This window comes from Moschus berezovskii, chromosome 14 (assembly GCF_049115385.1).
Source record: "Moschus berezovskii isolate FMDL1 chromosome 14, NW_MosBer_1.0, whole genome shotgun sequence".
In the NCBI taxonomy this organism is placed as follows: domain Eukaryota; kingdom Metazoa; phylum Chordata; class Mammalia; order Artiodactyla; family Moschidae; genus Moschus; species Moschus berezovskii.
The window spans coordinates 67,964,152-67,989,889 of record NC_142473.1 but is presented as its reverse complement, the minus strand read 5'-3'; the positions used below and the strand labels follow the sequence as shown (position 1 = coordinate 67,989,889).

Here is a 25,738-nt window from a genome sequence, read left to right as displayed (position 1 = left end):
TGCTTTCCTACTCTTCTAAGCTGAGTAATGTACCAGGGATTCTGAGGGACACAAGAGCAAGAAGATGAGGCTTTTGTCCATGTTGTCTGAGCAAAAAAAAAACCCTCTGACAGGACACGAATAGGCTGCAGCCCCATCAGTGGAGGCCGCCTTACCACCAAGCAGGCAGCAGAGGGCACGGCTGGAGTCCAGTCTTCACGGCTGCAGCTGGACACACCTCTGGTCCTGCCCACACGCTGATCACGCCGAGCTCTCGGTTCCGGGCTTCGCTCTCCCTTTAGCCCCTGGAGGCAGCATTCTTTTTTTTTTTTTTGAGGCAGCCTTCTATAGGCCACCAGCTCTGGGAAACCTCGGATTTCATGCTGCGAGTGACTCTGACCGGCTCAGGGCCTGGGCCCCGGCGGCCGGCACCTGACCCTTACGCTAAGGCTCTTCAGCCTGTAAACTAACCCTAATGTCTCCTGGGGGGCAGTACAATACTGGTTGAGAAAAAGAGCTGAGTGGGTCAATTTTGTACTCGCAGGCTTTCTCTAGTTGCAGCGTGAGGGCTTCTCACTGAGGTGGCTTCTCTTGTTGCGGAGCACAGACTTCAAAAGTTGTGGTGAGTGGGCTTAACTGCCCCATGGTATGTGGAATCTTCCCCGACAGGGAACTGAACCTGTGTCCCCAGTATTGACAGGGAGATTCTTAACCACTGGACCACCAGGGAAATCCCTGTGGTCATCAGTTCTGATCAAAAATCCCTCAAAACCTATTTCCACATCTGTAAAATTGGTTTAAAAAATAGTGTCTACCTCCTAGGCTTACTGTGAGGTCATCTGTGGCAAAGCTGGTACATAGTAAATTCAAGCAGGGGCACTGAATTAACGACTTTGATCCGACTACACAATCTATCCAGAGACTGGTATTTTCATCTGTGACCAGCAAATTTACAGGCCAAAAGGAATGCGTAATAAATTGGAACTGAACACCGCAATTCACTGAGATCATCTGCTGCCAAGGCAGAGACCAAAAAAAGGACCCTAGAAATACAACATAGTTTGGCTCCGAAGTTAACCGTTCCCAGCAATCATCTGAGACGTTCATAAAAATGAAACTTTTTCTGATTATGAAACCAGGAGATCTACACACACAACAAAGCGAAATTTCTTGATGTACCTCATAGAGAAAAGAAATGTGAGCTAAACAGTCCTAAGAAGTTTGCCACATTTTAAAATCAAGGCCAAGTAAACAATTTACCTCAAGCTGAGTTAAAAACTCATTTCATTAAAAACTCATTTAATTTAGGACTTCATTGTTCTTTTAAATTTCTATTCTCTTCTACTTACAGTTCTCTTGCTTGTCAACTAAGTTTTCAAGGCCTAACGTCTTGTGCTTTTCTGTCTTCAAATGAGACTACTGTATTTCCATACTGGGCTTCCCAGGTGGCTCAATGGTAAGGAACTTATCTGCCAATGCAGGAGATTTAAGAGACACTGGTTTGATCCATGGGTCTGGAATATCCCCTGGAGGAGGTCAGGGCAACCCACTCCAGTATTCTTGCCTGAAGAATCCTATGGATTCTGGCAGGCTACAGTCCATAGGGTCACAAAAAGTAGGATAAGACTGAAGTGACTTAGCATACACGCACATTTTCCCATGTTAAATTTTCATTTTGTTTTGAAAATATCATTTTGCAACAACCTACAGTGACTAAAATGAAAAAAACACAGACAACGAATAAGCACCACAAAACATTAAACATACTTGGCTGCTTCTCCAAGAACTCCTGAAACTGCTTCCTTTCATATTCAACTGATTGCTGCATGAGATGTGGCCTAATGCTACTGACAGCAAAGTTCGCCATGTCCACTTTCATTAGATCCAGTACTGAAAAAATTGCCCTGGAAGAGATAAGAGGATTTAGCACTGGGCACTTGCAAAGTAAACACTGCTGTTAAAAAAAAAAAAAAAATGAAGTGAGCTAATTTGAGGTAGTTTTCTCATCCTGGAAAGGGTGGCAAGAAAAGTTGGAGAAGCCATGAGAAAGCAGATTAAGGAAAACAAATTTAGAAGAAAGGACTGCAAATTTTTAAGCTGCTCTCTGATCCCACCCACGCCCCTAGGCAAACATCACTTTCCCCACTGCCTGTCTGGCCCAGAGCTCACTCCTTGACTCCGGGTCAGCCCTCACGGCAGCAGAGGAAGAATGGCCCCAGACCCGAGGTTAAGAGCACAGAGCTCGCCACGGGGTCTCCATGCTTACAGGTTAATTTCCTTTCCTAGGAGAGAAAGAAAGTTAACTCTCTCTTTTCTCTCCCCTTGCCCTAGTCTCTGAGTTCCAGGGCAGGTTTTATGCTCTGACTTTGGCAGCATAATTGTGAGTCTGAGCTCTGAAAGCACCCAATGGGCAAATCTGACATGATACCAAGGATGCCTTCCATAGCATGCCTGTCCCATACCTGCAGCACTGCTGCCACGTGACCCACGGCAGAAGGTGGGTAGGAACCCCAGGTGTGGGTTTCGATGTGGCCCGACACAGAGGGAAGAGTCAGATCAAACATCCTCGGGGTCTCCTGATGCCCTCTGGGGCTGACAGGACATCATACAACAGAATAAACTCACCCACACACAAGGTGATCATGTATGGGATAGGATACACGGTCTGAGGAAAAATTCAGGGCCCCTCCCCGCCACCACTCTGTCCCACTCCCAAGTACATGGGGCAGCCCACTTTCTGGAGAGCCTTGTGCCTCTCCTTTGAGCATTTCCAGCAGGCCCTTAAATTCACCTCCAGGAACCCAAGGACTACTGGAAAGTGACAACTGGCAGACCACTCACTGGAAGTGACCCACTAACATGTTTTGTGCTCACAGTGTTTTTAAAGGCTGGGATTTCTAGTTTCTCTTGAAAAATCAAAAGACCTGGCAACCCGGGCCCACATTCCATCGCAGCTACAACCGGTTGGTGCTAAGCAGCCACTGCGACCTCCTTCAGGTAGGGTGTGTACACCCAGTTTCCCCAGTCCCTTCTCCTTCCAGCAGGAATCTGAGTTTGGATGAGTTTGCTACAAGCTACTTCCCCAGAGGACTCTTCCAAGGTATTCCGCATTTAACTTGGCTAGATTATGGCTCTTGAAAGTGAAAGTTGAGTTGCTCAGTCGTGTCCGACTCTTTGCAACCCCATGGACTGTAGCCCGCCAGGCTCCTCTGTCCATGAAATTCTCCAGGCAAGAATACTGGAGTGGGTTGCCATTCCCTTCTTCAGGGGATCTTCCTGACCCAGGGGTTGAACCTGGGTCTCCTGCATTTCAGGTAGATTCTTTAACATCTGAGTCACCAGGGAAGCCTAGATTATGGGCTTTTACTGACTAATCTTATTTCTACTGTCTAACACCATGCCTGGCACATAAGAGGCACTCAGTAAGAACTTGTTGAATGAATGAACAAATCACTAACCATCTTCAGGCAGTCTTTTAAACATGTTTTCTCTAAACCTTGAGGTAACCTTACAATACCAGGCATTTTTTCTAGGTAATGAATTTTGATAGCATGATGACGTCAAGAAGGCTAGAAATGAAACTTCTTTTGCTTATAAAACTTTTGAAAAGGAACCTGCTAACATGCAATGAGTCTTAAAACTGTTCACATCCTCTGACACAGTAATGTCATTTTAAGAACCTATCTTTGTGAAATAACCTCAAATACAGAAAAACGTTTTGTGCAGAGATGTTTTCACTACAGGGTTAAGTACTAAATAACTATACATGATCTAATTGTATATCTTAACAGAGAAACAGTTAATCATATCTATGAAAAAGGCTGTTTTGCAGCCACTGAAAATACTTATGAGGAGTTTAAACAAGTGATATAAGTTGGTTATAAAAGGGCACTGCAAGAGATACTTGGAGTGTCAGAACTATTTAGTATCTTGAATGCGGTGGTGGATATGCAAACTCAGGTGACAAAATTGTATAAAAATTAGTATACATAAACACATACATGTGTGTACAGGAAATCTCAGTGAGATCAGTGGACTGTATCAGGATCAACACACTGAGGATGCTAGTTTTGTGAAATGTCACCCTTGGGAGAGATGGGATAGAGTGCACCGTATTATTTCTGACAACTCCATGTGAATATACAATTATCTCAATGACACTTTCAATGAAAAAATAAACGAAATAATTAGGGTGTAATACTAACAAAAAAATGTCAGGCTTGCAATGTCCACTGGAAGGTCTTCTTTGGTTCAGTTGAACAGACTCACAAGACAACTGTAAATCACAGGTCTGACACCATCTATTCACATAGCTTGCCAAGAGGGTGACACCAAGCACTCCTTTGCAAGAAGAGTTACAATATCAACCATGAGCAGACAGCTCAGAAATGTGGGAGCCCCCAGCTTAAAAGCTCATAACAACTCCAAGGTATGCCTTCTAGAGTGTCTATAGGGGGCATGTCCAACTACAAGTTTCCCCACACAAAAAAAAGTTTCCCCACTGGAGGAAATACCAAGTATGGTGTCCCATCCAGTATTTATCGTTCATTATCATTTCTTTCTGTCCAGAGGCAATTTACCAGTCAGAGGTCATTTTCCCCATAAGCAATGTTGCCTAGTAGCATTTTGATATCTGTTTACAGAGAAGAGTTAAGAATTTAACCAAAAGTCAAATTCTCAGGCAGCATCATGTCAATCCTCTGCCCACATTAGCCTAAAAATTATATAAATTTGATCATAATTATATATATTTAGAAATATACAGTCAAAAGACTAAAGGAAATGAATATGGACTAAAAGTTAATAGGATTATTTTAATGTTAAATTTCTTAAATATCCTGGTTGTATTTTGATCGTGTGAGAGAATATCCACAATCTTAGGAAGTACTTGCTGAGATAGTTAAGGGTGAACTATAACATCTGACATTAACCATCAGAAGGTTCATGGAAAAATACATGCATACATCCTCAATGTATGATAAAGCACTGACTAAATGTTAAAAACTGGTGGATCTATGTAAGCGTTATGTGAGTGCTGATTATATTGTTTTTGCAATTTTTCTGTAGATTTGTAATTTTTCAAAATAAAATGCTGAGGCAAAAAAACTAAAAAAATTTATACATCAATATGATAATAATGATTGTGCCTTTGTGTGATAAAACTATGGGTGAACTTTTTCCTTTCTACTTTTCTGTAGTTTACAAAATGTTTGTTTTTGAAAAAATATTTCATGTCTTTTTGTTCTACTGGATTTATATTGGTTTTAGTAAAAACCAGATTTAAATTTTAACTTTTTAAAAACATATGCTAATGGTCAGTCTTGGCCTTGATTTGCCTTCAGTCACTTAAAAAGCATACACACTATAACCTTACCCACAGTCTCAAGTTCACTGTCTTTTCTCTTTTCCGTCAAGCTTTCCCCTTCTCTTCACTTCCTTTCTTCCCTCCCTCCTTTCTTCCTTAATTATAATCATTATTTTAAAAAATATGGAACGCCTCACAGATTTGCAAGTCATCCTTGCCAAGGGATCTGTATTGTTCCGATTTTAGGATATGCGCTGCTGACACAAGCACAACAAAATGTCTGCTTTTTAATCTCTTTTTTTAAGGCATGAACACTTTAACTTGGGGAAGTCCCACTCTGAAAAACAGGCCGTGTATTTCAGGTGCCCTGAAGGTGGTTGGCACAGCTCCCATACCTGAAAAGGGGCACCGTTTCCTTAACGTCCTTCAGTTTCTTCACGTCCTCGTCTCGTACAGGCGCACACAGCGTCCCCATCACGCCAATGATGAAATCTGCCAGCTTAGAAATGTCCAGGGCCCCATTCTCTGCCTCCTGCTTTATCAGATCCAGATCCAAGACTTCTGTTATCTGGTTTCTCAGCCTAGTGTGACCAGGCAGCAAGAAAGACAGGAGAGTCTACAAGAGAGCACAGCCGAGCTAATCAAAGCCTCCTGGTCAGATGGCACTTTTTATGATATGTAAAGGAATTTACAATTATCCAAAAAAGGGCTTACCAATTGTTAGTGTAATGGTGCACATATTTTAACCTCTTATTCAACAAATCTATAGGAAAACATGTTTACAAATCATTTAGACTAGCTATTTAAGCTTCCATTTAAGCTCTAAAGAAGCAATCAACTGGACATAGGAAGAAAAAAACTGTTAAAAGTGAAAAAAAAAAAAAACACATTAATTAATGTGAGCCTGTGAGCCAATGACAAATGGTAATTTCCACAGACATGTTACTTCTTTGGGAAACTGCTGCTAAGGATATTGCAAAAACAGTCCTGCTGCTGCTGCTGCTAAGTCACTTCAGTCGTGTCCGACTCTGTGCGACCCCATATATGGCAGTCCACCAGGCTCCCCAATCCCTGGGATTCTCCAGGCAAGAACACTGGAGTGGGTTGCCATTTCCTTCTCCAACGTGTGAAAGTGAAAAGTGAAAGTGAAGTCGCTCAGTCATGTCTGACTTGTAGCGACCCCATGGACTGCAGCCTACCAGGCTCCTCCGTCCATGGGATTTTCTAGGCAAGAGTACTGGAGTGGCTTGCCATTGTGCTACCCTCCACTTAAGGCCTTCTTTATCCCAAAGTCTGAGTCACTTTTTTGGTCATTATATATTGAAGGTGTTCATATCTGTTAAGATTTTTATAAATCATCATATTTTAGAAAATAACTTTTTTTCTTTAAGTAATTCTGTTTTTTAAAATCTGAACCTTTTTTCATTTACAAGAGTAATGCCCTCAGGTTATCATGGCTTGTTTGAAAGTTTTTAAAGCCACAAATACACCAAATCCACATTTCAGCAAGCAATTTAAAATCTTCATCCTTCAATTTCTTTAAAACCTTCTAGCACAGTAACACAGAGAGGTGGGATTAAAAACTCCTAACACACCAGGAAAGCACCACGACTTGCTCTTTGCCTCACCTCTTTGATCTCACCAACAAGCTTGATGGCCCGGTCATACGTCGGGGGGACTTCACTTAGCTGGACACTCAAGCAATCCCAAAAAGCTTTATGGACAATATCCTTTACTCTCTTCTCCAAGCTGGAGACAAATGGAAAAAAAGCAAATATCATTGACTCAAATCACTCTCAAAAGCACAAAATCTATGGGTTTAGAGTGAGAAATTTTTTAAATTATTTGGATGAAGGAAAGAGTTCCCAGACATACTTAAACCAATCAGATACCTTATTTTTAGTTAGTGATTTATTTCAATAAGTACCTTTCTTAATAAGTATTCTTTCAATGGAAAGAATAACTTTCATCTAGTTTGATAGGTGGTATTAGTCCAATTAACAGCCTGTACCAGTGCCATATGATAAAAAATAATACTGGAAAGCTCAGATCTGTTCATTTAAGTTTCCTGATATCAGAAAATTTCCTAAGATGTTTATGATTAAGTAGTTTAAGACTTTAAACTCGAAGTTTTTTTCCTAAAATTATCCTCTTCTCATGTGACATATGGGACAACTGTTTAATTAATTAGGTACCAGATTATAACAACATTATATATATATAACATTTCAGGAAAACCAGTCTTTATGTCTTATATATAACATTTCAGGAAAACCAGTCTTTATGTCATGAGAGCAAAATTAATAATTCTTCACTAGGAACATGAAAAAGTGCTACCCTTGCAGAACATACAAAAAACATTTGTAAAGTCCTATTTAGAAGCCTCACGTGGGAGACACTGTAGCTTGCTGACTCAGCAGTCACTGCTCTGTCAACAGAAACCCAAGTTTTTCATGGTACTTTCACAATTATAATGGGCAATGCTTTTTTTCCTTCTTGTGACAATCCATCTTTTAACAGTGTATCTTACAATCAATAGCATTTCAGATTCAATATAATATGGGCCAGGTGCTAGGTAGGGATAGAGAATAAAGCACAGTCCTTGTCTCTGAGGAGTTTACAATCTGTGAAGAATGAAAGTGAACCAACAACTACAGTACAATGTGACCAAACAAGAAATGAAAGAAACAGGACTATGAACACACAAAAGGAGGCAGCTAAATTCTATGGACTGGGGAGACACTAACATGAAAGACTTCCAGGCCTTTTATTTACACTGTCAAGGATCAGTGGTCCTGAGATAAACTTTCAAACTCTGGTAATTCCAAGGATAAGGAATAATTTTTAGCAACATACAAAAGGAAAAACATTTTAGAATATATACATCAAGTGAAGAAAATATTTCCAGAACTGGGAAATGGCAGTGTTCTACTAAACAAGATAACTCAGTAACCACCTTACCTGTCTTCTGGTAATTCAACTGGTTTAATCTGAAAGTCTCCATTTATAACAATCTCATGGGCTAGGGCCATGTTAGTGACTCCTTTCGCTGTCTCTAGAAGTTCTTCTACTGTCACGAATCGAGGAGGACTAGCTGTAACAAAAGTCTGGTGTAAGAAGTTTGCTCCTCTAGATTAGGATTTTCTCTTAAAATTTTTATTAATTTTAGAAGGCAGTGTTTCTCCTATCAGCTAACAGCTAATAATTTCAGTTATGCCTCTACTTATGAAAATATTCTGGCAATTTCAAACAAGAGAATTGTACCTATTTCATAACTCATTTTCTTCTTTTAACCTAGAATCCTAAAAGCAGAGATCATTTACAATACTCAAAACATTTTTTTTTTCTTGGCAAAACTGGTCAATGGCAAATGATTACAATACATGAAAGCTTAGAAAAACTTTTTAAAGTTACTGATTTTCCCTTTCCCAACAAGCTGAGAGTTTATTTTCTAATCCCTGTGCCTCCTGTCCACCCTAAACGGAAAAAAGACGCCAGATTGAAGACCTCCTCTTCTGTCCCCATTAGCAGTTTATGTTTTGCTCCATCATTAACACTGTGCCATGAATGAAGCAAAGTGAATCGCTCAGTCGTGTCTGCCTCTTTGCAACCCCATGTAGCCCACCAGGCTCCTCCACCCATGGAATTTTCCAGGCAAGAGTACTGGAGTAGGTTGCCATTTCCTTCTCCAGGGGAATCTTCCTGACCCAGGAATGGAACCCAGGTCTCCCACACTGCAGGCAGACGCTTTACCATCTGAGCCACCAGGGAAGCCCCTGGTGCCATGAATGCATCTCCCCAAATAAAAACAGCAATGAGTACTTTAGGGTGCCAGGTGCTGTTTAAACAATGCTAAAACTACTACTAGGATTCTAGGGCAATATAAGAATTCAGAGATCGACAGATGAACAAATCAGAGGCTGTGTGACACAAGAATTTCTGGAATGCAGGCCCAGTGAATCAAAAACCTCAGAGTTATGTTTGATTTCTCCCTTTCCACCACTGTTAGCCAGGTCCAGTGAGTTTTATTTCTGTATCACCTGTGGCAATATCCTCATAATGGGTTTCTGTTCTTCTCTTTCTTTTGATAAAGTTTGAGACTTTTCTACCAGAAAAAAAAAAAAAAAACTCATAAATCTCCCCAGGTGTTCTGAGCCAAGGAACATAGGGTAATAATCCCTATGCTTAAAAAGTCAATGATTAATACATGCATGTTTTTGGTATATCAATTATACCTTAATAAAGCTGTTTTTTGTTTTGTTTTTTTTTTTTAAAAAGCCCATGACAGTGGGTCTTTAACTTAGAATCAGGGGTAGGGCTTATGCTGGCCCCACTCCAGGTTTCTGATTTAGCCTGTCTGGGGTGAGGCTGGGGAACTGCATTTCTTGTAAGATTCCACCTGATACTGATGGTTTCAGAAACCATACTCTGAAAAGCACTAGCCTGGAGGATGATTATATTAATTTTACACAATGGTGATAAGATCTGGGCTAAAAATGGCACTGGTTTACACATGGTTTAACAGCTGTAAAGACCTTGCTAGGTCACTGAAAAGCTATTTTCTCCCTTCTTTCCCTTTTTTCATTTGCTCACCAGAAAAAGGAATCAAATCTGAGAGCTGGTCATATCCTGTCTGGTAAAAATCTTTATTTAGTCATGTAAGGGGAAGTTGAAAAACTTCACAAAATTCTTTTCAGCATTTTCAGAGAATATTAATAAAAATAATAAATAAAATTGACTTTGTGGATATTAGTAAAATGCAATAAATATCCAAAATCAAGGCCCAACAGGTCTTTTCAATTGTCAGTATTACTTAGCTGTCAATTTCTGCCAAACTGATCTACTTATAAAATGAAATTCCAATCAAAATCCCAGCAAAGTTTTTGTTGAAACTGCCAAATGGACTCTTAAACTTGTATGGAAATGCACAGGACCTAGACAGGTCAAAACTATTTTGGAAAAGAAGAAATTTGGAGGACTTATACTAACTGATTTAAAGAAAAGCGACAATAATTAAGATAGTGTGTGGGAATTCCCTGGTGGTCCAGTGGTTGGGACTCCATACTTCCATTGCAGGGGAAACAGATTCCATCCCTGGTCGGGGAACTAAAATGCCACATGCCACATGACGTTAAAGAAAAACCAAAAAAGACTGTGTGTCTGGCATGACACAAGGTATTCAGATGAACTGAAGAGAGCAGAGGATCCCAAACTAGACTGGGACACACACATACATATGTATGAAAAGTGAAAGTATTATTCCCTCAGTTGTGTCTGACTTTTTTGCCACCCATGGACTATAGCCAGCCAAGCTCCTCTGTCCATGGGATTTTTCAGGTAAGAATACTGGAGTGGGTAGCCATTTCCTGCTCCAGGGAATCTTCTGGACCCAGGGACCGAACCCAGGTTTCCTGCACTGCAGGCAGATTCTTTACCATCTGAGCCACCTGGGAAGTACATATGTATATTTGTGGTCAATAAGGGAAGATTGGTTTTTTCATCAAATAGTGCTGAAACAATCAGATATCTATACGTAAAAAAACGACTCTTGACCCTTACCTCAAAAGATAAAAACTAACTCAAAATGAGCTTCAGAGGTAAATATAAAAAGTAAAACTATACAACTTCTAGAAGAAAACACAGGCCAAAATCTTTGTGATCTTGGAATAGGCAAAATAGATAGGATACAAAAAGCTCCAGTGAAAGACTATATTAAGAAAATGAAAAGGCATGCCACAGATGGAAGAAAATACTTATAAAACAAATATTGGATAAAGGACTTGTTTCCAAAATATACAAAGAACATTTACAACTAAATAATAGGAGACAACCAATACCAAATGGCAAAAGATTTGAACATTCCTATGAAGCAGATAAACAAATGACCAGTCAGAGCATGAATGGTCAACATCATATGATCATCATTAATCATAAAGGAAATGCAAATCAAAACCAGACAGATACCACTATACACACCTACCAGTGAATCAAAATTAAACAGACTAATTCTACCAAGTGTTGGCATGGACGCAGAGTAACTGGAACTCTCATACATAAGTGGTAGGGATGCCAAATGGTACAGCCACTTTGGAAAAGAGCCTCTTGGTTTCTCGTAAACTAAAATATACACTTACCAACCTGATCTAGCAACCTTGCTCATAGGTGTTAACCCAAGAAAATGGAGAACATTATGGCCATTTAAAGATCTGTACTCAAAATCTCATAACCATCAAAATGTCCATAAACCGCAAAATGGATAAACAGTTGTAGCATGACCTCACCATGGAAGACTACTCAGCAATAAAAAAGAAACAAACTACTGACACATGCAACAACATGGAGGAGTCCTAAAAGTATTGCCCCTGGGGAGAGTCAGATACAAAAAACTCTGTACAGAAGAGTCCATTTATATGAAACTATAAAAATGGCAACATTATAGTGACAGAAAGCAGATTAGGCCTGCTAAGAACTGGCACTGGGGGAGTGGGGAAGATTCACTGCAAGGGACATAAGAGAATATTGAGAATTGATAGAAATGTTCTCGCAGCTCACGATTGTGGTCGTAGTGTCAAAACTGTACATGCATTATCAAAACTCATCAGTTAGAACTGCTGAATTTTATTATATATAGATTATACCTCAATAAAGTTGATTGAAAATTGTAAGGCACTCAGTAGGGATATGCACACGCTCTCTCTCTATACACACACACACACACACACACACACACACATTGTTAGTAAATTTCTTCAGAATAGTGTTTTCTGTTGCTACTTATCAGAAAATGGAGCTTTCACTGTGACATACTCAGTATCAGAACTCCACTGAGTTCTTTTACTTTTACAAAGAAATTCATAGACTGTCACCAGGGCTTCCAAGTTTTGTGTAAACCTTGGTTTTGCAAAAATATTCAGATGTCTGACCATCCCAAATTTATGAAAATCACAGAAACATATCACGTTCTCTCATAAGTTTACTATAAATTTTTTCAACAATTTTAGGCATTTGGGTAATTGATAAATAAGACAGTTAATACACTACCTGGTCATGAAATGCAATAGAGAGCAAGTCAGGAAGAAATTCAGCTCTCTCCAGACTGTGCAGAGGGTAAGCCTTGAACAAGTCACTTAAATGTGCAAGGCTCACTGTTTCCTAATGTGGAAAAAGAGGGTAAGAAGACTGAAGGATGTTCTAGGAAAGACTGACACTCTTTCCAGTTACAGGCAAGTGTGTCTTCATTGTTTTGGGCCTATAAGGGACAAAACATCTTGTACCAAGTGCTGAGACCATGACACAACCAGGAAGAAGAAAGTTTTCAGGACCTGTCCAAGTTAAAGGCTACTTAAAAATTAGACTGATTAATGGTTTTGAACTGTGGTACTGGAGAAGACTCTTGAGAGTCCCTTGGACTGGAAGGAGATCCAACCAGTCCATTCTAGAGGAGATCAATCCTGGGGGTTCATTGGAAGGACTGATGCTAAAGCTGAAACTCCAATACTTTGGCCACCTCACGCAATGAGTTGACTCACTGGAAAAGACTCTGATGCTAGGAGGGATTGGGGGTGGGAGGAGACGGGGACAACAGAGAATGAGATGGCTGGATGGCATCACCGACTCGATGGACATGAGTTTGAGTGAACTCCGGGAGTTGGTGATGGACAGGGAGGCCTGGCGTGCTGTGATTCATGGGGTTGCAAAGAGTCAGACGCGACTGAACTGAACTGAACTGAATGGAGGGTGTTTTATCAAGAAAGATGCAATTCTAAGACATGACCAGGGTATATTACAGATCCACATGTATAGGTTATTCATTGCATGCTAATCATAGGCTTGTGGGATGGGTTTGTTGGGTTTTTTGCTTTTATTTTTGTTTTGAGCGTTCTCAAATTTACCAATTTCATAAACGAGAGCTTACAAGACAGAATCTGTTGAACCACCCAACTTCACCTCAATTTGTGAAGAGGACCTGAGCTGTAACAAGAGCCGTAAAGAAAAGGTTACATGTACTTCACCCTACAATTTATTTTACTATGTGACATAACACTAAAGCTCTCACTAAACTGTTACAGCGTTTGTACACTGATGCCCTATTCAGTTCAGTTCAGTCACTCAGTCGTGTCCAACTCTTTGCGACCCCATGAATCACAGCACGCCAGGCCTCCCTGTCCATCACCAGATCCTGGAGTTCACTCAAATTCATGTCCATCGAGTCAGTGATGCCATCTAGCCATCTCATTCTCTGTCGTCCCCTTCTCCTCCGGCCCCCAATCCCTCCCAGCATCAGAGTCTTTTCCAGTGAGTCAACTCGTCACATGAGGTGGCCAAAGTATTGGAGTTTCAGCTTTAGCATCAGTCCTTCCAATGAACACCCAGGATTGATCTCCTCTAGAATGGACTGGTTGGATCTCCTTGCAGTCCAAGGGACTCTCAAGAGTTCTCCAGCACCACAGTTCAAAAGCATCAATTCTTTGGCGATCAGCTTTCTTAATAGTCCAACTCTCACATCCATACATGACCACTGGAAAAACCATAGCCTTCACTAGACGGTCCTTTGTTGGCAAAGTAATGTCGCTTTTTAATATACTATCTAGGTTGGTCATAACTTTCCTTCCAAGGAGTAAGCGTCTTTTAATCTCATGGCTGCAATGAGCATCCGCAGTGATTTTGGAGCCCAGAAAAATAAAGTCTGATACTGTTTCCACTGTTTCCCCATCTATTTCCCATGAAGTGATGGGACCAGATGCCGTGATCTTTGTTTTCTGAATGTTGAGCTTCAAGCCAACATTTTCACTCTCTTCTTTCACTTTCATCAAGAGGCTTTTGCGTTCCTCTTCACTTTCTGCCATAAGGGTGGTGTCATCCGCATATCTGAGGTTATTGATATTTCTCCCGGCAATCTTGATTCCAACTTGTGCTTCTTCCAGCCCAGCGTTCCTCATGATGTACTCTGCATATAAGTTAAATAAGCAAGGTGACAATATACAGCCTTGACGTACTCCTTTTCCTATTTGGAACCAGTCTGTTGTTCCATGTACAGTTCTGACTGTTGCTTCCTGACCTGCATACAGGTTTCTCAAGAGGCAGGTCAGGTGGTCTGGGATTCCCATCTCTTTCAGAATGTTCCACAGTTTATTGTGATCCACACAGTCAAAGGCTTTGGCATAGTCAGTGAAGCAGAAATAGATGTTTTTCTGGAACTCTCTTGCTTTCTCCATGATCCAGCGGATGTTGGCAATTTGATATCTGGTGCCTCTGCCTTTTCTAAAATCTACTTGAACATCTGGAAGTTCATGGTTCACATATTGCTGAAGCCTGGCTTGGAGAATTTTGAGCATGACTTTACTAGCATGTGAGATGAGTGCAATTGTGCGGTAGTTTCAGCATCCTTTGGCATTGCCTTTCTTTGGGATTGGAATGAAGACTGACTTTTTCCAGTCCTGTGGCTACTGCTGAGTTTTCCAAATTTTCTGGCATATAGAGTGCAGCACTTTCACAGCATCATCTTTCAGGATTTGAAATAGCTCAACTGGAATTCCATCACCTCCACTAGCTTTGTTCATAGTGATGCTCTCTAAGGCCCACTTGACTTCACATTCCAAGATGTTTGGCTCTAGGTGAGTGATCACGCCATCATGATTATCTTGGTCGTGAAGATCTTTTTTGTACAGTTCTTCTGTGTATTCTTGCCACCTCTTCTTAATATCTTCTGCTTCTGTTAGATCCATACCATTTCTGTCCTTTATCCAGCCCATCTTTGCATGAAATGTTCCCTTGGTATCTCTAATTTTCTTGACGAGATTTCTTGTTTTTTCTGTTCTGTTGTTTTCCTCTATTTCTTTGCATTGATCGCTAAGGAAGGCTTTCTTATCTCTCCTTGCTATTCTTTGGAACTCTGCATTCAGATGCTTATATCTTTCCTTTTCGCCTTTGCTTTTCACTTCTCTTCTTTTCTCAGCTATTTGTAAGGCCTCCTCAGACAGCCATTTCGCTCTTCTGCATTTCTTTTCCATGGGGATGGTCTTGGTCCCTGTCTCCTGTACAATGTCACGAACCTCCGTCCAGAGTTCATCAGGCACTCTATCTATCAGAAATAGTCCCTTAAATCTATTCCTCACTTCCACTGTTTAATCATAAGGGATTTGATTTAGGTCATATCTGAACGGTCTAGTGGTTTTCCCTACTTTCTTCAATTTAAGTCTGAATTTGGCAATAAGGAGTTCATGATCTGAGCCACAGTCAGCTCCTGGTCTTGTTTTTGCTAACTGTATACAGCTTCTCCATCTTTGGCTGCAAAGAATATAATCAATCTGATTTCGTTGTTGACCATCTGGTGATGTCCGTGTGTAGAGTATTCTCTTGTGTTGATGGAAGAGGGTGTTTGCTATGACCAGTGTGTTCTCTTGACAAAACTCTATTAGCCTTTGCCCTGCTTCATTCCGTGCTCCAAGGCCAAATTTGCCTGTTACTCCAGGTGTTTCTTTACTTCCTACTTTTGCATTCCAGTCCCCTATAATGAAAAGGACATCTTTTTTGGGTGTTAGTTCTAAAAGGTCTTGTAGGTCTTCATAGAACCGTTCAACTTCGGCTTCTTCAGCGTTACTGGTTGGGGCATAGGCTTGGATTACTGTAATATTGAATGGTTTGCCTTGGAAACGAACAGAGATCATTCTGTCATTTTTGAGATTGCATTCAAGTACTGCATTTCGGACTCTTTTGTTGACCATGATGGCTACTCCATTTCTTCTAAGGGCTTCCTGCCCATAGAAGTAGATATAATGGTCATCTGAGTTAAATTCACCCATTCCAGTCCATTTTAGTCCACGGATTCCTAGAACGTCTATGTTCACTCTTGCCATCTCCTGTTTGACCACTTCCAATTTGCCTTGATTCATGCACCTAACATTCCAGGTTCCTATGCAATATTGCTCTTTACAGCATCGGACCTTGCTTCTATCACCAGTCACATCCACAACTGGGTATTGGTTTTGCTTTGGCTCCATCCCTTCATTCTTTCTGGAGTTATTTCTCCACTGATCTCCAATAGCATACTGGACACCTACCGACCTGGGGAATTCCTCATTCAGTATCCTATCATTTTGCCTTTTGATACTGTTCATGGGGTTCTCAAGGCAAGTATACTGAAGTGGTTTGCCGTTCCCTTCTCCAGTGGACCACATTCTGTCAGATGCCCTGTTAGAGAAGCTAAGAACCACATGATGTTAATCATGCCCTTTCGGAGGTTGGTGAACAGATTCCAAAAATAAAATGAAGGTCTAATTCACATGGTCATACTCTCTACCTTTCTTTACTAAAGATGTTCTAGGAGCTGAGAAATCTATACACTCTGCAGAGATGCTTCCAGTCACACACGTGTAAATGGATGTTTACTGAAGGCAGGGGCAAATGTCACCCAAACAGCTACTGTAGAGTGAATACAGTGAAGCAAAAGTAAAGCCTATCCATCAAATATATTACACTGTGCTTGTGACAGTATCTTCCTCACTAGACTGCAAGCCTCAGGAGGACCGAGAACATGTGTGCCTGTTTGGCGGCTGGATTCCTGCTACACAGTGTGCACTAAATCAACACTAACTGAATATAGAGACACCACAGGGCTTCCCTGGTAGCTCAGCCGGTAAAGAATCCACCTGCAATGTCAGAGACCCCAGTTCAATTCGTGGGTTGGGAAGTTCCCCTGGAGAAGGTCTAGGCTCCCCACTCCAGTATTCTTGAGCTTCTCCGGTGGTTCAGATGGTAAAGAACCTCTGCCTGCAATGCGGGAGACCTGGGTTCCATCTGTGGGTTGGGAAGATCCCCTAGACAGGGTATGGCAACCCACTCCAGTATTCTTGCCTGGAGAATCCCCGTGGACAGAGAAGGCTGGCGGGCTACAGTCCATGCAGTCACAAAAGAGGCGGACACAACTGAACAACTGAGCACAGCACAGAGACACCACAATTCAGTCTGGTCATGCACTTTAGAAATGTAGGACTCTGTGTCATACATTTATCTAACAGATCTCACAAGGATCTGATTTTATAAACTAAAGTGCTAAATGGGAAATATTAACTGGAATAACAATTGATTTTTTTCATCCGAATATGGCATGTTTTACTGATCAACTAGATGATTAAACTTTGGAGCAGAAGGTGCTTTATGAGCAGAGAATTAAAGAAGAAGAAAAAAAAAGCCCTACAAAAAAAAAAATAATAATAATACAAATGAATCTGTATACAAAACAGACTCACAAACTTATGGTTACCAAAAGGGAAGTGGGGGATGGGATAAATTAGGAGTATGGAACTAACTCCTAATTAGGATAAATTAGGAGTATGGCTCAGATGGTAAAGAATCTACCTGCAATGTGGGAGACTTGGGTTCAGTCCCTGGGTCAGTAAGATCCCCTGGCGAAAGGAATGGCAACCCACTCCAGTATTCTTGCCTGGTGAATTCCATGGACAGAGGAGCCTGGTGGGGCTACATTCCACGGGGTTACAAAGAGTCAGACACGACTGAAGCGATTAACATACAACACATATGGAATTAACAGATACAAACTACTATACAAGCAACAAGGATTCACTATTTAGCACAGGGAACTATATTTAATACCTTGTAATAACTATCCCCCCAACCAGTCCATTCTAAAGGAGATCAATCCTGGGTGTTCATTGGAAGGACTGATGCTAAAGCTGAAACTGCAATACTTTAGCCACCTCATGCGACGAGTTGACTCACTGGAAAAGACTCTGATGCTGGGAAAGGTTGGGGGCGGGAGGAGAAGGGGACGACGGAGAATGAGATGGCTGGATGGCATCACCGACTCTGTGGACATGAGTTTGAGTGAACTCCGGAAGTTGGTGATGGACAGGGAGGCCTGGCGTGCTGTGATTCGTGGGGTTGTGGAGTCGAACATGACTGAGCGACTGAACTGAACTGAACTGAATAACTATCAAGGAAAATAACCTGAAACATATATATATATACATATATATATATAACTGAATCACTACCTGGACACCTAAAACTAACGTAATATTATATTAATAAATCAACTATACTTCAATTTTCAAAAAATCACCATTAGAATAAAAGGGTAATATTGGTGCAGGAAAGATCCACTGGTAAAGGCTAAAATTAGTGAGTTGAAGTTTAAGCAGAAACAGGATATTTGCAAAGTCACACAGTACTGCAGGGCTTCCCTAGTGGCTCAGAGGTAAGAATCTGCCTGCCAATGCAGGAGATGCAGGTTTGATCCCTAGATCAGGAAGATCTCTTAGAGAAGGAAATGGCAACCCACTCTAGGGCTTCCCTGGTGGCTCAGGCGGTAAAAGAATCTGCCTACAATGCAGGAGACCTGGGTTCAATCCCTGGGTAGGGAAGATCCCCTGGAGAAGGGAATGGCAACTCACTCCAGTATTCTTGCCTGGGAAATGTCATGGACAGAGGAACCTGGCGGGCTGTAGTCCAAGGGGTCACAAAAGAGTCATGACTCGGTGACTTAACAGCAACAATAACAACAAAAGTACTGTAAGCAGATAGGGTAGGTGGTCCCCAGAGAAAAAGAACCAGGTATGATTTTCTTGATGTAAGAAGCCATTTTGATCTAAGCCACTTTGTGATTTAAGCCTGGCCACAATGCTTGCCCTTGAACAGATCTCAGTAATTCTGTAAGATAAACATTACAATCCAATATCTGATATCTTTGAGTTCTGTAGGAACTAAGGCCCCCAACCCAGGTGGAGGAGGGTAACTACCTGTTGAGATGGAAGTCTGGTCAGAACTGAGGGAATGTCACCATGTTGACCTTTTCTTACCCTCCTGACTTCAATCATGAAGAGCTTCAGCTCTGGCGACCTTTATCCCAATTCCATGCAGAAGTCTCTGGTCAAGCCCCTTTATGAATATGAGGTACCCTTGGCTTAACACTTCCCCAGTTTTGTTGTTGAGGGAGACATTGCTTTGGAAAAGATCCCTGGTATTCTCCTTACTCGCTGCAAATAAAAAATCCTCCCTTTTCCCACACACAAAAAATAAAGTATTTGGAAGTAGAGAAACTTATGGGAAACATTAAGTTACAGTTGACTGATCCTTACTTTAAGGATCTCTATGTTTAAAGAATTAATTCTTTTAGAATCAATAACCACCTCGGATCAGTGCCAACCAGTTCTGACAAGGCCAGCCATTTTTCCTTTTTTATATTCTGTATCAGCTATTAAACGCTGTATGTGCAGGGTAAGCGGGTGAAGGTTTTCTCCCCACACCACCAAGCAATTCTCGGATACCAGACAAGTGTGCTGCAATTCTGACACTACCTACCTAGAGATAGTATCAGATCCCACACGTTAAGGACACAGTCCTACAAGACTCTGCCCTCTCCCCCCCGCCTCTCCCCCTCCTACTTTCAGAGGACAGTCCCAAGTCCAGGGTGTCACCTATGTTTCTGACAGACTGGCTGTGGATGGGAAGTTCCAACAACCCCTCACCCCATTTTATTCGATTAATTTGCTGAAACAGCTCACAGAACTCAAAGAAACATTTTACTTACTAGATTACTGGTTTATTATAAAAGGATGTAACTCAGAAACAGTCAAATAGAAGAGAAGCACAGGGCAAGGTACGGGGAAGCAGGTGCCACTCCCTCAGTACCTCCATGTCCTCAGTAACCCAGAAGCTCTCTGAACCCCATCCTTCTGGGTTTTTCTCTCGGCTTCATTACATAGGCAAACTTTAAATAAATGGCCATTGGCAACTGTACAACCTCCAGCTCCCCCCTCCTCCCCAGAGGTGGGAGGGAGGGCTGGGTAGGATTGAAAGTTCCAACCCTCTTATCTCAAGATTGAGTCCCCTTAGGTTAGGCTGTGCCTCATTAGCGTAACAAAAGACATCTTTCTAGCTCTCATCACTCAGGAAATTCCAGTAGTTTAGGAGTTCTGAGCCAGAAACTGGATGAGAACCAAACATATATTTTCCATTATAAATTACAGCATCACAGTTACCAACAGTATTTCTATCATTCAAACATTACTCTGTATTTCACTTTGCAAGTCTACAGGCTATCTTTTTGCTTTTAATTTGCAGAACCCCAGATGTGATGCAAGGAAAGGCTGAAGGGAACAACACAGGACGAGATGGTTGGATGGCATCACTGACTCAATGGACAGGAATCTGAGTAAGCTCCGAGAGATGGTGAAGGACAGGGAAGCCTGGCGTGCTGCAGTCCATGGGGTCGCAAAGAGCTGGTTGTGATTGACCCACTGAACAACAAAGATCTGATTTCAGAGTTACTTTAAACTCATTAGCTATATATTTACACAGTGTGGGAGAAATGTCTGCAGAAAACTAATTTCATATTTTATAAATTCTTTTTTATGCTCTCTGCAAGCAGTGATGCCTCCTGACCTGGTCCCCAGACTCTGGGGTTGCAGTTTTACCACTGGAGTCCATAGCCTATTCCTACCGATTATTACAAGGAGAAAATGGCAAGAAAGCCAGAAACAATATAGTCAGTCATTGATTTTAAACCTCACTTTGATATGGAACTGTGAGAATTTAATGAAAGCTTTTCTGACCTTCCTAGAAAATATATATATACACAGACATGTTGATACACCTTTTTGACTGTTCCTGGATTCCCCAACACTTGATCATAGGTCTCAGAATAAGTTGCCTTAAGGACATAACTACATACAATGTCAACTAATATAGTCTAGTGCTGGCTTGATGTTAATCTAGAATCATGCCATCAGACTGACAGGATGCCAAAGGCAAGGCCATTAATCAAAGAACTGAAGATTCTAATCCAAAGGTACTTCTTTACCAGAAACTATAAATGATAAAACTACCATACTGGCCATCAACATCCATATTACAGCCATCTCCTGGGTATCTTAAAATGCAACAGATGAGGGAATTTTCTTGGTGGTCCAGTGGTTAGACTTGCACTTTCACTGCCAAGGGTGTCAGGTCCCTGGTTGGGGAACTCAAAACAAATTTTAATAATAAATAAATAAATGCAGTATGTTAGTAGCAGTAGTACTAACAACTAGTGTTTATTGAGCATTTATTATATGCAGACACTGTTTTAAGAGCTTTATATGAATTCATTTAGTCTTTACAATGACCCTAAGAGATAAGCTTATTTTCCTCCTTTTAAAAATGAGAAAACAGATGACGCTTTCTAACTATACATTGGAGACAAGGCGTAACACAACCATATTAGACTGTTATTAACAGCATGCTTTCCTCCCTGAATACAATGTGACCTAGCAGTATATTTATCAAAATCTATTCAATGATAAATTACAATAAAATGGGGTCCACTGATATCTCCTTTAAGAATACCATGCTGACTAATAAATTATCTGGGAGGGGCTTTTACCATTTTAATAGAAACATACCTTAAACTCCCAAATGTTTGTACTTTTTCCAAACATGAAGGATTACTGATCATTTGTACTTTAAAGAGATAATATCAACATTGACATTCTTAGACCATGACAATCCCTCTTAAAACTTTCATTTTTGGACTCACTTCAAAAACCCTGAGTATTCCTAATAAAAGACATGAGTTGGAGCATCTGCTGTGAATACTTGCGGAAATTACCATCCTCTCATTGGCGAGGCCAGCTTCCTGCCAGGGATCTGAAGTGACTTCACCACATCCAGTTAGTACACTGAACCCCTCATCCTTGTGGGAACGATGCCCCCAGGCAGTGAAGTTAGGGTGTGGTGAACTCACAGTCAAAAACTTTTTTTTTTTAACCTGCACAAGCACAGACCTGGCTAGAACTTTTTAAAACACTCTTAATTAAAGCTGCAATTTTCACTCCACCCTATTTCTCAGAACATTTCAGACAAATTGGAATGTCACTGAGGCTGGAGGAAAACAGCAATATTCCGAACATTATTCTAAAATGTGAGTTTCTCATGTAATTGAAAATCCATAAGTGACTGGGCTGTTAGTTGTAAAACGTTTGCTATACTTAAATGTTAATTATTGGCAATTCTATCATACTATTAGAACCTAACTCAGGGCCACATGTACAAGGAAGGATAATAAAAATATCATCCCAAAACAATGAAGATAATGCTTCTAACCAAAGTCAAATGTGCTTACAGTGAGGTCTTTGCACTCTTTGGGTGCTTGGAGAGCCCGACTTTATTTTTTTCTGTAAAGCTTCATCAGAACCTTCCACAACATCTTCAAGGCCTTGCTCAGAATCACTTGATTTTGATTTTCCTGCTTCGTTTATACTGGATTTGTCAAGGTTTTCAGACATTCTCAAGTAAGTTCATTCACTTTCCTAGAGGGAAAAAAAAAATGAACCAAAATGTTCTTGCTCTGACACTAACTGGCAGTGTGACTCTAAGCAAATGATTTAATCTCTTTGGGTTTCAGATTTCTCACCTGTAAAATGGGCTTGCTAAGATTTTATCCTTAGCCCACTATAATATTCTACTTCCATGATTAAACAGATCACCTGTAAAATGACACTTGTAACTATCAAATTCATGGACCTATACTTCACAGAGTAACAAGTTCGAATATTTTGTCCCAACCTGAGTACCATGTCACGAGAACATGGCCTTAAAACTATAAACTGCCTGCTTGGATTTTAATCAAACAGTGATTTAATTCTTAAATTCTTTCATTCCTGAGAGCTGAAAGGAAGACTCTGGAAATAATGCTTTTCATCAGTGTTCAAAGTAAATATACACTGGACTGAGAAGTTGGTTCCCCGATCCTATTATGTGGATAAGACATCCAGGGATGACAAATAGAAGACAGAATCTCATGAAGCATTTAAGAAAAATGTGTAGGGCAAATATTTTTATTAATCCCTTGCCAGTCAGCAGGAAAAGATGGTGAGTGAAGTAGGAAGTTGCAAACCACCATAATGTGTGTGGCTGGGTGGGGTGTTAACTGTCTTAGGAGCTGATTAGAAGAGGGCTGACACTGCACATGTTGGTTTGGGCTGGTTAACAAAGGCCTAGAACATCAACCTCTTATTGAGTATAAATGTTTCTTATCAAGTTTTCTTCCCCTAATTTTTTTTATTGAGTTCTTTATTCCTAATGGGCTTCCTAGTAAAGGAAAAGAAAGACACAATGTTTTCTGCATTTATAATACTGAAAATAATTAGCATTTGTACTAGTAGCACTTGAAGATCACAAAATATTTTCCTAAGCACTAATTAAGACTTTATTACACACCTGGAAGGTAATCCAAGGATCAAAAGAAATGTTGACCATTTTCAGGAGGTTTGGCAGACTCCTTTCTGCACATTAGAAGAATCATTTGATATAATTATCTGAACATCAGATAAGCCCATTAAACAGAATGAAGTTACTGGAACTGACATTTTCAGGTCTGTATTATTAATACGAAGGTTGGTTTAATGTCATTCCTTTTTAACCTTCCAGGATCCCACTCCAGACACCCATCTCCTCTGTCCTAATTCCTGTCTGGCTCTGGAAATGCTCCAAGAACCAAAAGGTAACATTACCAGCATCTCCTATGAGAAAGGACAAACAAAAACACTTCTAATTTTATCCTCTTCACATGCTGGGAATGAACTGAGGATGAAGTAACTCATTCTGTGCAACAAGGAGAAAAAGCAGGATTTCCAGGTCTTTAAAATTCAGTTTAGTAAACTAACCCATCCTTATAAGATTTGGTTCAAGACCTATCCCTTCCCAGGTCACTTGCCCAACCTTACTAGTGTTTGTTCCTTTCTCTGAACGCCTGTAGGGATGGATGTTAGACATCTGGCATTCATCATTGCCTTAAAGCCAACTCAAAATATGCTAATTTAAATAGGAATAGAACGATGAAAAGGCGTGGTCGAGAGGGGGAGAGAGACATTCTTAAAAGGAAACACAGTTAAACTTAAGCCTTAATGGCATTATGAAATCACTAAGCAGGAGAAACTAATTCTTCCCGGAAGGAGGTTGGGATAACCTTCCCAGAAAAGGTGATATTTGAGCCTGTCTTTTTGAAAAGAGTAGGATTTCACTCAGTTAAAAAACATTTGGAGGGAATTCCCTGGCGGTCCAGTGGTTAAGGGCTAGGCACTTCCACTGCAAGGGGCTTTTGTTGGGGAACTTAAAAGCCATGCGGGTGCAGCCAAAAAAAAAAAAAATCAAACACAAAACATCTGGAGGAAGAGAGAAAGTGAAAGGGGGGGCGTTTCACTTAACGGGCACAAGCAAAGGCAAATGAAAATACGCAGAACAAGCAGCAGGTGACAAAGAAGCGACGAGCTGGGGTTAGATCGTAAAATTGCTAGTTCTTCTTAATAAAAAACCTCCACCTACATTTTTAACTTCTTACAGGCCAGACCAACCACATCCCCCACATACGCTCCACACATATAAGTATATCCCCTGAACAGGTACCCACTACGTATTTACTGATAGCTGTGTCATCTATTTAAAGTCAGTTTACGCGGGGGGGGGGGGGGGGGGCGGGCGTTAGTCTCAGACATACCTGGGTTCCAATTCTGGCTCAGCTACCTACCTCCTGGGTTTGGGGGAAGTGTCAATGACAGGGCGTGCTTTAACGACAGCTGGTGCAGAACCGGCTTCCAAAAACGGTAACTATAATTACAGGGCTATATAGGATGCAGCGAGGAACCATTTAGCTGCATGCAGTGCGCTCATTCATTCAACAGTCCCCAACTCCTGCCATGCCTAAAAAGGGAACCGAGGGTAGGAGGATCCTCGCACTTGCCGTGAAGACCGTCTGAGCCTCACGCCGAGCCCAGGATGCTCTCAAGAGTCTCCCCAGGAGAAAGGGTCTTTCAGCAACAGCAAGGAGCTCTGTCCAGCGCCGGCGAGAAACCCTTTCTCCAGCACTCGGCGCCACGCACGCCCAGCGTCCGGATTCCGTTGTAAACAACTGTTTGGGCCGGAGAGGGAGTGGCCGGGCCGGGAGCTGGCGAGGCGCGCCCGGAGGCTGGCCTCGAGGGGTGGCACAAAGGCCGCGCTAAGCCGCAGCCTGCCCGCCGCGTCCGCCGCTCCCTCGCCTCCGCCAGCCATCACTGGGGCCCGATCGACGGAAAACGGCGAGGCAGTGCCGCGGTCTCGGCCCCGTCCCTGGCGTGCGGGCCCCGCGGGGCTGGAGCCTGCGCACCCGCCTCCCTCACCTGCTGCGGAGCGGGCGTCCTCCGTCCTGCCGCTCGGCCGCGGATCTGGCGGCGGCGGAGGCGGGGAGGATGCGCGGCGGACAGGGCCGGCTCAGCCTCTGCCCCTCGGAGGCCGCGGCCCCCGCTGCGCCGCGAGCGGCCCTCCCCGCCGGGCTCGGGTGGGCAGCGGCCCGCGCGGCGCCTGCTCAGCGCCGGGGAGCGGGGCGAAGCTCTCGGCCGCAGGCGCCCGCCCCCCGGAGGGCGGCCCCTGCTTCTGTTCGGAGAGGGGCCGCGGAGCGCCGGCGCGGAGGCAGCCGAGGAACGC

At 41.9% G+C, this 25,738-nt stretch overlaps 1 protein-coding gene and 1 pseudogene across 6 annotated transcripts in view; both read right to left on the bottom strand.

Annotated features, from left to right (window-relative positions):
- TCP11L1 (t-complex 11 like 1) overlaps nucleotides 1-25,682 on the bottom strand; it is a 48,705-nt gene extending 23,023 nt beyond the window's left edge. Inside the window, exons 1-7 of one of the 6 annotated variants that reach the window (XM_088843230.1) lie at nucleotides 25,435-25,681; nucleotides 24,807-24,979; nucleotides 22,404-22,590; nucleotides 8,246-8,378; nucleotides 6,913-7,033; nucleotides 5,680-5,900; nucleotides 1,747-1,883 (exon numbers count right to left, since the gene is read on the bottom strand). In XM_088843230.1, the coding sequence (XP_088699356.1) occupies nucleotides 1,747-1,883; nucleotides 5,680-5,900; nucleotides 6,913-7,033; nucleotides 8,246-8,378; nucleotides 22,404-22,566 (775 nt within the window). In that variant the 5' untranslated portion in view covers nucleotides 22,567-22,590; nucleotides 24,807-24,979; nucleotides 25,435-25,681. Of the gene's footprint in view, nucleotides 1-1,746; nucleotides 1,884-5,679; nucleotides 5,901-6,912; nucleotides 7,034-8,245; nucleotides 8,379-22,403; nucleotides 22,591-23,500; nucleotides 24,699-24,806; nucleotides 24,980-25,434 lie in introns of those variants that run through there. The other 5 variants (XM_088843229.1, XM_055423806.2, XM_088843231.1 and 2 more) reach the window with 5 other exon arrangements.
- On the bottom strand, nucleotides 5,462-5,554 carry LOC129554968 (U6 spliceosomal RNA; annotated as a pseudogene).
- Nucleotides 25,683-25,738: the final 56 nt, after the last annotated feature.